General features: G+C 38.3%; 1 protein-coding gene across 3 annotated transcripts in view; it reads right to left on the minus strand.

Moving 5' to 3' along the window:
• Positions 1-15,053, minus strand: part of DENND5A (DENN domain containing 5A) — a 59,302-nt gene that overhangs the window by 21,823 nt on the left and 22,426 nt on the right. For all 3 annotated transcript variants that reach the window (XM_042882032.1, XM_042882031.1, XM_042882033.1), the window contains 4 exons: positions 12,296-12,483; positions 2,469-2,786; positions 1,430-1,645; positions 67-301 (listed from right to left, as the gene is read on the minus strand). In XM_042882032.1, the coding sequence (XP_042737966.1) occupies positions 67-301; positions 1,430-1,645; positions 2,469-2,786; positions 12,296-12,483 (957 nt within the window). The remainder of the gene's footprint in view (positions 1-66; positions 302-1,429; positions 1,646-2,468; positions 2,787-12,295; positions 12,484-15,053) is intronic.

The raw sequence follows: 15,053 nt of genomic DNA on the forward strand, positions 1-15,053 counted from the left end.
CTACAACAAACAGCACTGACTAGCTGCGTTTTCCAAAGCTTCAAGAAAGGGGCTTATTACTCTTACCAGCCTCATCAATGGTTGTGCATTTCTGATACATAGATGTGCGCAGAGTCGGCGTTCTAACATTCAGCAGCCTAATTTTATCCACTCTTGAATCAAATACTCTCAAAATAGGATCTTTATCATCTTCATCATGGCACATAATCTTATTATCAATAAAAGATGCAAACATTTGTGTCTCCAGGAATCTTGAGAGGAAGGGCAAGTAAGGCTCAGGCTGGTCTGACAAGAAAGATGCCTAACAGAACAAGAAATAAGAATGTTTGGGAGCCCTCAGAGATACAGCCAACAAAACCTAATCTTTCTAATCATGCATTAATGAATAGAATCGTGCATTAAAGTGCTTTGAACCCATTTAAAGCCTAGTTTTATTCCATACTCCAGCTTAATCCTCAAAACAATCAGAGAAGATGAGATCTTCACCTTTGTAACTATCACCTACAACACAACACAGTAATTTTTAAGCTGTGATTTTAGTATTCCCTTAAATTCCTAAAAATTACAACTGAATCCCAGCAGCCTGCATCAACAGTGCTACAGGTGTGAATATTACACACTTCTGAGTGGGCTCAAAGCTGATGAGAATTTTTCCACATGACCTGAAGGAAACCTGATTAGCCTTTTAGCAAGTAGTGATTCGACATAACCTCCACCCACACTGCCTATCCTGCTGACAAATCTGACCATCTGATCTCCAACAAAGAACATACTAATAAAATTTGAAGACCTAGGTCTCATGTTTCACAAGTGAAGAGCTAGGATACAGTTGGCACGTACTTATGTCAGTGCTGTGTGGTATCATGACTTTATTCGTGAATATATTCAGCAATACTTCTGGTTAAAAATAAAACCAAAAAAACAACAAAAACATTTTCACTAATAATGCAGACATTAGTCATAAAGTGAGACTTTCTAAGCAACTTATTTTTTCTACAGCATCCTTAAAAGAGCATCTTCAAGTGTGTGCATGCAACTACTTTTTCTGAATAATACATAGATTGTGCCTTTTTTGAGGAACACTGGAACTTGTGGAAGAAATAGACATAAGGAAGACATAAGGAAGACTTTTAGACATAAGGAAGAACTTTTTCTCTCAGAGAGTGGTCAGGCACTGGAATGGCCTGCCCAGAGAGGTGGTGGAGTCGCCATCCCTGGCAGTGTTCAAGAGGCATCTGGATGACGTGCTGCGTGATATGGTTTAGTGCTAGTGGTGGCAATGGTGATGAGGAGATGGTTGGACTAGATGATCTTGTAGGTCATTTCCAACCTTGTGATTCTATGATTCTATGACCCAGTGAAAAAAGATCTTAAACTCAGATATTGTTACAGCTTCTAAGTAGAATTCTGTCTCGTTATTACAACTTACTTTATCAAAGTTTTGCATCTGTTCCCTGTTGGTAAACCAAGATTCCTTGTCCTGACTGGGTTGAATGACAAATACTTCATAATCCGCAAACATTTGTGTGAAGCGGTTGGCAAAAATTTCACGGATTTGAATATTCAGCTGGTAAATCTTGAATTCCTCTTCATCGCATTGAATTTTAAGATCCTTTTTGCTGCTGGTCTCCTCTCGCACCTCCAGCTAAGGAAGTAAGGGAATACACACACACACATGAAGCATGTTTATCTACTGGTGCTTTGTCAGGTATTCTGGGGTTACAAGAATATCTGACAGATAGAAGTACGTATGTGACTTAAGCCCAAGCTAAATTCTGTTGCAGGTTCATTCGTAAATCTTTGAAATGAATAGATAAGCACAATCAAAATAAGCTGTGTGTCTATTAGTCCATTTCCTGCAACCTAAATCCTTAACAGCATAATGCGCTATTCCTCACTACACAGCCCAGAATAATCTCCAGAGAAATAAAATGCATTTTTTTAGACACTGCATAGGCTAAGGTTTATAAAAAGAGCAATGTAAGATTTGGATATTCCATTCACATTAGTTTTGATGGCCATTAGGTATCAAAAAAAGCCGCAAGAATTCACTATTCATGCACTATGGCAAGCAGATATTGCTCAAGTAATATCACATATAACGAGAAAGATAACTGCAGCAAGCAAGGTTGAATTTCAACTTCAATGTCAGTTTTAGCCATGTAATCATAAAAAAGTAACGTAAATTTATAATAAATCTTAAAACTAAAAAGAAACAAGGCAAGGTATATTTTTAAGTGCATTATCTTGGCCAAAACAAACAAGCAAAACAAAAAACTAACACTTCAGAAGCTACCAAAAGTTTCCATAGGTGCTGTAGAGTTGAATCCTCATCCATCACATTCATAAGCTTTGTGAGCATGTTAAATTATGCTCTTACTAGTGAAGACAAACCCAGTCTTTTTACCATCACTTCAGACCTTTGTTGCTGCAAGTCCTCAGAGGGTACCAGTAGTTTCATAGCTTACCTTTTCTAGGCTCACACCTGTTCTTTTAACCAGTGCTTGGAGTCTTGCAATGGTCTCATTTTCCTTTAGCAGCTCATAGGAATTCAAAGGTGATCCTGCTACATTCCCATTTCTTTTATCAGAAACCAGGTCACATGCTCTGAGGCTCTTCATCTTTGAAGCACTTTCACTATAATGAAGATTTCCCTCAGGAGGAATTCCGAAAGCCGTTAGTATCTCCGAAATTTCCTGTACGAACTCAAGCTTATTTGGGAACTGGGGCAAGTCTTCTGGCAGCTCGATGAAATGGTTGTCTACATCCACAAAGCAAAGGTTAGCCTAGGATTTAATTCAGAATAGAATAACATTAGAATATGCACAAGGGTCATGTTGTATTTGTCTTTGGTTTTGGTGCTAGCTAGAAAAATCAGATACATTTGCATGCTTGGTTATTCTGTAAATATTCTGCAAAACAGCCTGGCCCAGTCATAATTGAGCTGGCTGGCTGGCTTTGAGGAAAGTACCATGAGGCCTACATTCCTGCATCTTCTAAAAAGTCAAGAAATACAACTCAGTTTTGAAGTTGTTTATTAGGTACAAAACAGAATGTAGCTTCTATTAGATACAAGCGTGCGATTTTGTTCACAAAGACACATCTAGCTAGATTTTAACTAGCACATGCACACGTATACGAGTGCCTGCCTGTTGCACATATTATAAGCCCACTTTTCTACAACTTGGTGAATTTCATTCTGAAAGGTGTATGACACTGCAGAAGCTGCAATAAAATTATCTTCTTTTTTTTTTTCCTGTAAACAACTTGAGAACTACTTTGATTCCTTGAAGTTCAGATTTTTTATTTCAAGAGAAAAAATAAAAATAAAATTTGAGTTAATAGGATCTGTTCTCCGGTTCCAATCTCTGTCATTTACCAAAGATAGGGGGGAAAAAAGAACAATAACTCACCAGCATGGCTTCCAAAACATTATTAAAAAAAAAAAAAAAGCTATGCATCTACCAAAGATTTCCCTCACCCTATATTCGTGATGTTTTTTTCCCCGTTTGTTTTCTGCACTGCCAAACCTACTTCATGACATGACACTACATTACATTCAGCACACTGGAGGGAAAGGATGCCATTCAGAGACCCTGACAAGTGGGCCCACATGGTTCAACAAGGTCGCATGCAAGGTCCTGTGCCTGAGTCAGGCTTAGTATGTCCAGAAGGATGAATGTACTCTCAGAATTTAATAGAAAAGAAAGAATTTGAAGAGATTAACCTCCCACTAAATGAACTGTGGACAATCCTAGCTATCAGAGCAATGCACACGCACTGCAAAGTGTTAGTAAGGACAAAGCAGTTCTTAAGGATTTTGCCGTGAGACTGATCACAAGTCAACTATGATAATCTGCACCTGCTGAGATCCTTATGTCTAAGCAAACTACCATGAAGACATACATCTAATGTTTGTGATAGACTTGGATCTCTTGGTATTTCATCAGAACAGAGTTAGGATGTCAATTCTCAAAACACAGCACACCTGCTATGTTTGATTTACTGAACTCCAATATCAAAATTAAAAAACAAAGCTAAATTCTTGAAGGAGAAATTCAAGGGATATATGGCATGGTTTAACCTGGCAGGTACTAAGAACCACACACTTGTTTGCTCATTCACCCCAGTGCAATAGTAGAGAGAATAATAAAATTTTAAAAAAGTAGATTTTGCAGCTTGAGATAAAAACTAAGAAAAGGAGGAGGAAAAAAAAAGATAATAACAAACGATAATAATACATACACACACAAGTGATGCAAAAAACTACACCCCACCTGCCAATGGATTCCCAGACAGTCTCTGAGCATTGGCTGCCAACCCAGGCAATTCCCCACCATTCTTCAAGGCTTTTTTCACACATGGCATGGAATATCCCTTTGGCCTGTTTAGGTCAGCTGTCCTGGTACTGTCCCCTCCCAGCTGCTTGTTCCCCCCAGCCCCTTTGCTGGCAGGACAGTATAAGACACTCAGAAACTGAAACATTCTTGGCTCAGCACCACTCAGCAACAACTAAAACATCACCATGTTATCAGCATTGCTTTTCTCCTAAAGCCAAAACACAGCACCATAGCAGACACTATGAAGGAGAATTCAACTCTGTTCCAGCAGAAATCAGGAGAACATGTTATACTGGATTTGCATGACAGAGTCCAATTTATGCTCTGCTATGATCTTGCTCATAATTACAAAGATACGTAGAAGCCTTCTATATCTCAATTTCCTGATGTTCTAGTACTTGAATACTGGGATTGATTTACTATCAAAGGAATGCATAAATAACAGTGAAGAAGTTCTTGTACAGATCCTTTATTGTAAGTTAAATTGTACATGTAATTAGGTGTTGCAAAAGAATGCAAAGTAAATAAATAGAACAAAGACTTTGATGCTGGAATTTGTCTGGTGTACCCTGGAAAACAGCTTTTATTTTTTCAAATAGGGCAGAAGACATAGTTTAGATTTCTCTCAGCATCAACACTGTTCAAGCATAGCAGGTGCTGGAATGCACACCTGGCAAGGCATCTCCAGTGCTAAGCTAGGGATGCATGCAGACTGCACCTGCTCCTCACCCAAAGAAACATTTAGCACAAAAGGACAGTACATACACAAGAACTCTCATTTTTAAGAACTTCAAGATCCCCCATTGTACACATGAATTTTAGTTATCACTATACTAAGTCAGCAAATATTTATCAGGAACACTGTGAGCACTTCAAGATACTAGAGAAATAAAGCATTAGAACTAGGCACAGTGCCTGCTAGTTACTGTCGAGGAAAGAAGCTGAGGAACAGTAGAACAAACTCATTAAGAAACTCTAAGAGTTTAACTGCATTACTTTCTTTTTAATCTTTGTTTAATTACTGCCATTCAACCTTACTTTTTAGTTTGTTTGTTTTACCTTAGCACAGAACATCACTCTTAGTTAGCCTTGGTTCTATCTAAAAAGAGGTTGGCCAAAGAATGACAAAATACTAACCTTACTAACAAAGAGTCTGCAGTCTACAGACTGAAAACAAACTCCCTCCAATGAAGAAAAAGATGAATTAAATACCTGGTAAAATTACTTATAAGCATTTGGGTTCATATGGCAAGTTATTCCAACAGTTAAACATCCTTTCTTGAGGAGTTTCTCCTTAAGAGCAATACATATAGTTTAAACATTCTAAGCCATTAACTGATGATACAACTATTACATTTTCCAGTACTGGCCCTATATAGAAGCACTTACAAACATGGAAATGTTGTACAGCAATACTCTACAGGGAAATAAAGAATATTTTTGGGACACCACATTTATTCAGAGCATGGTCTATAACTCATAAGATAAAGAATTACCTTGAGCAACGTGAACAAAGTAGATTCAGTAGAAGGCTTTAGCCTCTCTTAGCTTAAGGAGACTGAGATCATCCCTGCATGTGTACTTCTGAAAAGACCATGATCCCCAAAGAATAGAAACAGCAAAGATACCTCACTTCACAAGTAGTTCAAGAGACACCAAATCATTATTTCTCTAAAAGCGAAATCCAAAGTAAATAAACAGCCAGTAACAGGCTTCAAAACAGTTAGTCCTACCATGTTGTTACACTACAGCAATATCGGGGAGGACAGAGGGGCTTCCAAATTCAATTTATTTTGAAATGCAAGGGAAAAAAAAGCATCAGTTAAATATTCTTTAATTTACTGCTAAGGTATTAATTTATGACCTAAAGAGAACCTTCAGTTGCTACATGCCCGTTCAACAGTACGCTGTTACATGAAAGGACACAACATCCTCACACAAGGAAGGAATTCTCCTGAGACTCTACAATAAGGAAAAAGGGTGCCATGTCCTAATTTAAAGGCTTGTCTTTTCCAGAAACTTTATCACAAATAATAGGGTGTCCAGTTGAAAAATCTTACAAATCTTAGGAATGCAGACACAAGAATGTTCACATATCCAACGCCAAAGCCTGGTGCCATGAGGTAAACAGCAGAGCTTTCAGCTGGCTCAGTGGGACCTAGACCACATGCAACAACTCCAAAGCCAGAGGACAATTGCAATTCTTTAGTCTGACCTCAAGTACAATAAGTACAAAACCCCATACACATCTAGCAATGCCTGCATTGAGCCCATATCCTTCCTTTCAGCTCTTCAAAAAACATAGCAGGAAATTATTTAGGCTCTCTCAAAAAGACATCTGAAGAGGAACTGCTTATTCACTAAACAGTGAGTAGGCTCCCTGTGTCCCACTGGCATCCCAGAGAGAAAATATATTCTAAACATTAATACTGGTGACATAAGCTGAGTACAATACAGAACAGTCAGTTCTGACTCTGCCCAGCACAGGTGCTCAGACTACAAGTTGCATACAGGTTTTTGGATTGCCTCCTAAATAGTCAAGTTGAAACATGACTCAGAGTTAGGTTTTCTGTTTGAATGCAGCACTGAGGGATCAAAAGCCATTCAGCAACAGCATTTCTACAGCACACACTGCCTCTCTGTGTTAGGTCTCATCCTTGTAAATAACCACCCACTTCACTTAAAACACATGAAACACGTATGTTAACACATACACACAGAGATGGCTTGTAGAAATTAGTTTACAGTAGTCCTACATTCTAAAGAATTCCTGTAAGCAAATGGTGACCTTCTCCATTCCTTCTCAGTGCTACTGATCTTCACACCAAATCAGAATTTGTGATGTACAACAACTTAACAGCTGCATGTTTCAGAAGCACGAATTTAACTCAAGTAGCTCCTTAACACAGCAGTACAGACTGCAGTGCAAACTGAAATCTGTCAATAAACAGATTTCAAGCAGTATTATCAAGGATCTACCATAGCAGCAGATAGCATCAAAACGCATACAAAGTGGTGATTATCTGTCAAAATAATTATCACAATCAGGCATTGGGAGGAAAAAGAGGCTTTTCTTCTAGAATAAACAAGTAATAATTTAAAAGCACAAATTATCCAGATTTAGCATTCAATTTCACCTTACAATTGTTGAAATAAGAATACTGAGAATACATACCATCTTACATTAACAGAAAAATGGATGTTAGCTTTTTAAAGTCTTCCAAATTGTCTAAAAGAAAGCATTATTGCCCAACATCCTTCGGAGCACTTCATTAAAAAAGAGCTTTTTAAACTAGATACTACTCGTTTGATTTAATGAGTGCTGGAAGATTTAGCATTGCTTATTTAGACTCAAAATAATCTCACTTTCCATCATCCACATGCATTAGGGAAAAGATGCACATTCAACAGCATGAAACAGCACAAATTAACTTGCATGTTAAAAGTACGTTGCTGTATCTTTGCAAAAATTTCTTTAAAAGGAAATTCAAAGGCACATCAAAAATAGTCTTACTGTAGTATCTAGTTTATAATCTGCAAGACTGCTAGTTTAACCTCCCTTCTGATCAATTTTACTGATACACGAACCACATTTTGCTAGCAACATCTGAAATAGCTGTGTTCTTGCCTTCTTCTTTGATTTCTGCAACACCTTGGTCTAGCACTGCTTCTCCCATGGCCCTGAACTTCTTTTCTGAGTTCTTTATAGGCCTCTGATGCAGCCACCAGAGAAACCACAAGGATGTTTGTGCACAGAGAAAAAGCTTTCAGCAAAAGCAACAACATAAATGAGAACAAGCTTAGCTTTTAAGTGTCATGTTTCACTGACATACACCAGTCTCTAACCTCTTAACAATCTTACAAGGCCATAGGAAGTAAGGGTCATTGATGAACTTCAGTGAATTCACCAACCAGTAATACAAACTTGCATTTTGTACTAATATAATTACTTTGCTGAAGAATTTATTCATCATCTGACAAAGCATCAACTTCTAAGATACAGTTTCCACACTGCCAAGGTAAAGCATTCCTTAAAGCATCAGTTGTGACCACAGCATGGAAGACTGCCACCGCAAGCAAACCAAATCAAGCTTTCTGGCATACATGTGGAGAACTTATCCAAACCTGACAGTTAGCATAGACCATATTTTCAACCATTGTAAAAACATTTTAGCTTAAAACATAATACAAATAACATCCTTGCTATGTCAGATAGCAATATTACATTCTTCCACGACGCTCTTCAACTGAGAGGCATTAACCAGATTTTCTATCAAAGCTTGATTCCCTATTCTTTGTCTAAATTAGATCCTGCTTTTATAGCAGCAGTCCTACCCATCAAGTGGGTTAGCAACAGTGATGCTGTTTATGCAGTTTCAAGACAAAGCCCAAAGCACTTTTTCCTCAGGACTCAGAGTAAATTAGAACACAGAATGGCTTTTTATACATCCTTTCTAGTAAGTGATGAAGATTCTGATACTTACTGTGTCTACAAATCAGGAACCCAGAGGCAGGTCTTGGAAACTGAGTTCCTCATATAAGCCCAAAAATTTCATGTAGTATCACATGGACTCCAAGCTTTGGAGATAAGCAATATTAAGTAGTACTATCACTTCTATTTCTGATGATAAATTTGTATTTAAGTACATATAATAGAACCTATCTGCCTTCTTCTAAGGTCGTATGATGACGTGCTTGCTTTCGCAGGGGCACTGGATTCAATCTTTTGAGGTCCCTTCCAACCCCTGTGATTCTGTGATTTTGTAAAGCGTATTCCATGTTAGATCCTTCATCAGGAATTTTGTGCAGAGCTCATCTGGCTCTTTAAGTGAAAGTGATCTTACCTGAAGGCTTAACCATAATGCAAAATATCTTTGAGATGAACCTGTAATTAGCAGTTCTAAGTATATTAAAGCTAGCTCACCAAATTATTGATATTAGTAGTTCCACTTAGTGAAACCAGCATGTTCTTGGGATTCTGACTTGCATTTTAGATGGCATGTTTACTTTTCATTAAAACAGCTGATCTTTTTTTGTTTTGCTTTTTGAAATAAATACAATGAAAATCTCACCGACAGTGAGCTCTTGTTCTTCCCAGTCTAGTTTTCCTCTTAGGTAATAAAAAAAAAAAGTCTGTACAGGGTAACTACTTAGGTATCTCTGAAGTCTCCAGTACATGTTCAAACCCATTTGCACACCACAGCTACTTTCTCAATGCCTTCATTTCAGATGGGATGGAATTGTTCTTTTCAGAATGTTCGCTATGATGCTCTGATTTGGTTCTAGGAGAAAAACTGTGTTGATAACACACTGATGTTTATTGTTTCCTGCTAAGCAGTGTTGTATAGAGCCAAAGTCATTCGCACCAAAGGGCCTTGAGAGCTGGCAGGAGACAGAATTAGGACAGCTGACTTACACTGACCAAAGGGATATTCCATACCATACGACATCATGCAGAAGTAGTATTGAAGGAGGTGGGAGTTCGTCTTGCTCTCTTCCACTGCTCAGGGGCTAGCTGGGCATCGGTCAGGAAGTGGTGAGAAATTGTGCATCACTTCTTACACAAATTCATATATATACATTCATTCATATTTATATGTACTATCATTTGTAATATCCTTCTCCTTTTGTCTATCTTAGCAAACAGCTTTAACTCAACCCATGAGCTCCACTTTGTCTTTTCCAATTCTCTCCCCCATCTCACTGGGAAAGAGTGAGTGAGCAAATAACCACGTGGTGCTCAACCACCTGCAGGATTAAACCACAACACAACCCACAGCACTAAAGACTTCACCAGTTACCAAGAAACCTCACTCAGCAGTGACTTTCAAACAAAGCCTTACACAGAACTGCCAGAGCTAGCTCCCAAAGACAGGCTTCAGAAGGACCAGTTTGCATTCTGCAATAAATTCCATCACACAGGCACACTCCTGCTGATATCCTAGGCCCGGAGTGTCCTCCCCCTCCCAGACAATCCTGGTCTCAGTGAGATACTGTAAAAAAAAATCTACTTCTCTACCTTCATAAAAGACAACCAGTAAAACTAAATTTAAATTGTGGTGCCGGGTGATTGTTTAAAATACTACTTTCATTTAATTTTTAATATTTTAAATTGGATTAGATACCTGGGAAGTGTTAGACCCATTTCAAAAAGAGAAAATTTTCTCATTGCAAAAGGACAGCAGTCTAATGAGAATCTTTCTACAAGAACAAAAACAACCATGGTGTATATTAACATGCATTCCACTTGATCAGCTATCCTACTAGCCATATTCAAAGTTTTGTAAAAATGTAGTAAACAAAAACAATAGTGTTTTCATTGCAAGAACATACATTACTCTGATACTATGCCAGTACAAAAAGTGAAGGAGAAAAAGAAATTAAGATATTTATAAAGACTTGAATTTTAATAGGAAAACAACAATCCGAAAATAAATTTTCTTTTGAACTTGCCAGGCAAAACAAATGAAAACCACCAGCATACGGATTTGAGTAAAAAGAGCAATGTTGGCATGGTGACCAGACTGGAAGCTCACAGAAATATCTAGTCTTTAATCTCACACAGCTTTTTTAAGAAGTTTATGTCATGCTATGTTGCAGCACTGACTGATAATGAAACAAAAAGGGGAAAAGAAAGTAACACCCACCACTGAAAAATCTCCTCTCTTCTACAATTCTGCTTTTCCAGTAATTCAAATGACAATAGAAGCAAACAGACAACCAGATAAAGAGGCAGATTATAGGCACTAGCAGGATTTTTGAAGCAGGTTTTCCATAACTTACTCAGCCCATTCCCTGTGAAGTTATGCCTGCACTAGCAAGTAAGCAGACTCTAGCAGGGGCCAGATCTCCATTGCTGACAATTCTCCTAGTACAAGGTTTCCACAGGGCTCTCTGATGGAGCTGTCCAGCTCCTTCACAACAGACAGGAAAATTATACTACAGCATTCATCATTTGCTATTTACTGAAGCAAATAAGCCATTCAGTGATACTTTATGAGAAAAGTCATTCTGATGACTGATAGTACAGCCTTGCAGGCGCCTGTCGTGCTTCCCACAGGCGGTTACCAGCTCCTGTAGGAACTTTCTTCGCTATCTCAGGTAGCGCACACCCACTCCCGGCCCCTTGATCCTCTTAAGGTCTCTCCTGGCAAGTCCTTAAAATGAATATTTGTGAAATAGGATATAATAAATAAAAATAACCTTTAAGTGGCTTTAATGTATTCCTAGCCTCATGTTTGAGTAGCAGAACCTTCACAAGCCACTTGCTTCATTTATACAACGGCTGTTGTTAACACAGACACACTACAAGGAAGAACTTCCTGAGCATTATCTCAGTTAAAACCAATTGACTTAAATAGATGTCAACATTTTGCTGCAGACTGAATTTTACATTCAAAGGAAAAACCAAAGTAGTTTTGGTGCAGACACATAAGCAGCTGGATCCAGGTAAGACAATCCAACTCAAAAGTGCAGCAGAGAGAAACCCAACTTAATCCTACACCACTAACAACCAGCTTCAGCACAGCACAGCACTGAGACCAGTGCATCACAGAAGCAGTATGGCCTTTTGTCCATAGCCAGTAAGGTCACACTGCACCTTCCTGCATTTTCTAGCACAACAGGGCAAAGTTCTTTTTCCACCAGAAAAACATTCTTTCTGTAACCTCACAGCAAAAACACATGCAAAACTCCAGTCTCACTTTAACAGGAAATGTAATTTCAAAACAATGTGGGGTTTTTTTTTTGTTTTTGTTTTGTTTTGTTTTGTTTTTTAAATCAATTTCATTGGTTTGCTCTAGCAGCTCCAAAAAAATGAAATAAGATCTACGCCAAATCATCACCAGCTAGAATTTCAAAATGGCTGCTATGGTTAACACCAATATTTTGGCTCATCCTTCACTTCTCTCATTATTACGTACAATATTTAATGAATTGATCCAAGTTCCTCTCACCTCTTGAGGAAGCTCCAGCTTAGACCTGTCATCCAGTCCATTGGAGTGCAAGCCCATCAGATAAGGGACAGGAGCATCTAGAAAGTGAAGGAGCGATGCAGGAAGGATAGGAACATACACATGCTGCCACTGAAATGGAAACATTAGTGCTGTAATGGTCTCTGCCACAGTCATCAGTCTCTGATAATCTGAAAAAGAGCAAGAAAAAAAATTTCACGAACATATTTAAGTAAATGAACCTGAATTAAAGAAATGAGAACTGGCTTTAAAACAGAAACCACAGAACCTGGTGTTAGCTGAGCAGCATTTTTAATGGAAGCCTACACTTGTGCACCTAAGCACATTCTGCTGAAACAGCACCACAAAGTAGGTCAATTCTACAAGTCATGCAGAAATGAGCAAATTAAGTCTTTGCACCCATTAAGTCACTCTACACTACCTAAACCAGGGTTACAAACAGGAACACCATTCTGAGTCTGGAATCTGTATTGTAATTGGTTAAGAAATACAGTGGAAGTATTTTAGTTTCTCTGTGCTTATGGCTTTCTATGGAAGCCTTGGACGAAAACCAATGCATCTGGTATCTCTCAGATAAACGCTTTTTAAAAGAGTGTTTAAAAGTCTATAAAGCATGCTGTATAGTAGCCAATCCAACAGTGGAACTGAAATAACTGTAAAAAATAAAAGGGATCAGCTTCATTTATCCTTTGCAATATATGGCCAAAGTCTCAATTCAACATATAAATAACTCATTTCCTTGTACAATTTCCCAGCAGTGCTAAGTGCACCTGTGCACCATGCATACCAAAAGATCTTTTTTGTTCAGCAGCTGGTGTCTAGAGCAGTTAACACTGCAGTATGCTGGGCCAAAACCTCCTCCTCTTTCATACCATGGAATCATCTCTAATGGGGTTTGATATCTATGCACTGTAAATGAGGCAACACCAGATGAACTCAAGAGCATGTGTTCTAACACAAACAACTACTAAAACATTCACAATACAGTCGAGCAGCCTGGCTGTAGTCAAGCATGGCTGGAAAGACCATAAAACAAGTTCAGAAGACTATGACAGTTCTTATCTTCAGTCAAGCTATAAATACAGTACAAATTGTAAACAAAGGATGCCTTTCTCATGATACTGCAATAATATCAAGTTCCAGGCAGAAAGTGGGGGCAGAGGAAACAGGAGAGAGGAAAAAATAAGTATCCATCATAGGTGTCTGTGACAGAGGGGAATGTCTTCTAACACATTCATAAAATTAAAGACAATAAAAAACTGCAGAAGACACTTGAACACACAGGTCCAGATGCTGAGATATCTGAAGCTGTTACACTGCTGCATAGTGAAAATGAAAAAGAATACCTGCTCTAAACAAACACTTCAGAGAAAAACAGTTCCTGGCATTTGTGATTAGTTGCGTTAGAATAGAAAGTAAATGCGTAAAGTCTGCAGTCTGCAGAGTCCCTGAGGAAACCCTGAAGAACTCCGTGCAGGCTTTGCCAATGCCAGTCATCATTCTGTAATCCAGGCTTTTGATTTTCATTTTCAGATCAAACTACAACAGTGGAAAAGGTGCCTGTGTAAAGCTTACTGTCACCGCCTCACACCAGATGTGCTCTGCAGAGCTCCTTAAATCAAAGTGAGCTAGGATGGTTAAAACAGTCACAAGTTCTTGCTACAAAATAAATACATAAATAAAATACCTGGGCTGAAGTGTATTAGAGAACAGCTTGACAAACATCACCAGTAATACCGCCCTACTCTGCCTGGACACCAATTCCTGCCTGAACAGTTATGCATTAGTTCACAGCTTTAATCACAGCCTTGACTGCAAAGAAGTGATGAATTAACAATTAGCTTTGGGAAGAATAATCTATTCCGTACCCTATTTTCTCCAGTGTCAAACTGTAAAGTAGCTAGAAATGCACAAAGATTCCAGCTGGTTCATGTTCAGCTTGTTTACCCAAAAGGACAAGTCTCAGAATAGAAACAGTGTTTTCCTACTACACAAAAACACTCTGTCTAATTCTGCTGGCTGATTTAAATACAACTTCTCTCTCCATCAAGCCAGCGTTCTCTAGGCATTATGTACGTCAAGAGCTGTTGGCAAACGGACAAAGGCAAGAAGCAAATAAAGCAAAATAACCTGGATGTTTTCTTATGTTAGACCTATCCAGAGAGGGTGTGGTGCTTCATTTGTTTTGTAAAAAGAAAAAAAAAAAGAAAAAAAAAAAGAGGAAAAAGCAGCACCAGAGCACTACAAAGGATTTCAATATTTATTTCTTTAAAAAAAAAAAAAAAGAAGTGCTCCAGCAGCGGTGTTACTCTCACTCTTGTTTTTGAAACCAGAATATTTTTTTCTGGTGCAAATCCACCTTGTTTTTCTTATTATTATTTTTAGTAACATGAGCACTTGCTTTAAGAACACAGATTAGGTGTGATTTCCTCTTTCAGCCAATCGCTGCATGTAAAATACCTCTTAAAGTGCTTTATTGAAGCTATTTACACCACTACCTGTGTCTATAGCATCTAGACATTTTTGTTGATCTGTAACAGACAAGCAAATTGAGGAAAAAGAAGGAAATAGATCTTGGACCTGGAAAGAAAGGAGAAGGGAAGAAGTCCTAAGAACCATAATTTCAACTATCCTTTCTCACATCCTACCAGAGAGATATCTATGAGGACCTACACAAATCCTGTGACTTCATCCAACTGAAAACAGTTGAGCAGTTAAACATTCTGAAGTAGTTTCTCCT

The sequence above is a fragment of the Lagopus leucura genome, unplaced genomic scaffold, assembly GCF_019238085.1.
Source record: "Lagopus leucura isolate 7727_CA_CO unplaced genomic scaffold, USGS_WTPT01 Super-Scaffold_100033, whole genome shotgun sequence".
Taxonomy (NCBI): domain Eukaryota; kingdom Metazoa; phylum Chordata; class Aves; order Galliformes; family Phasianidae; genus Lagopus; species Lagopus leucura.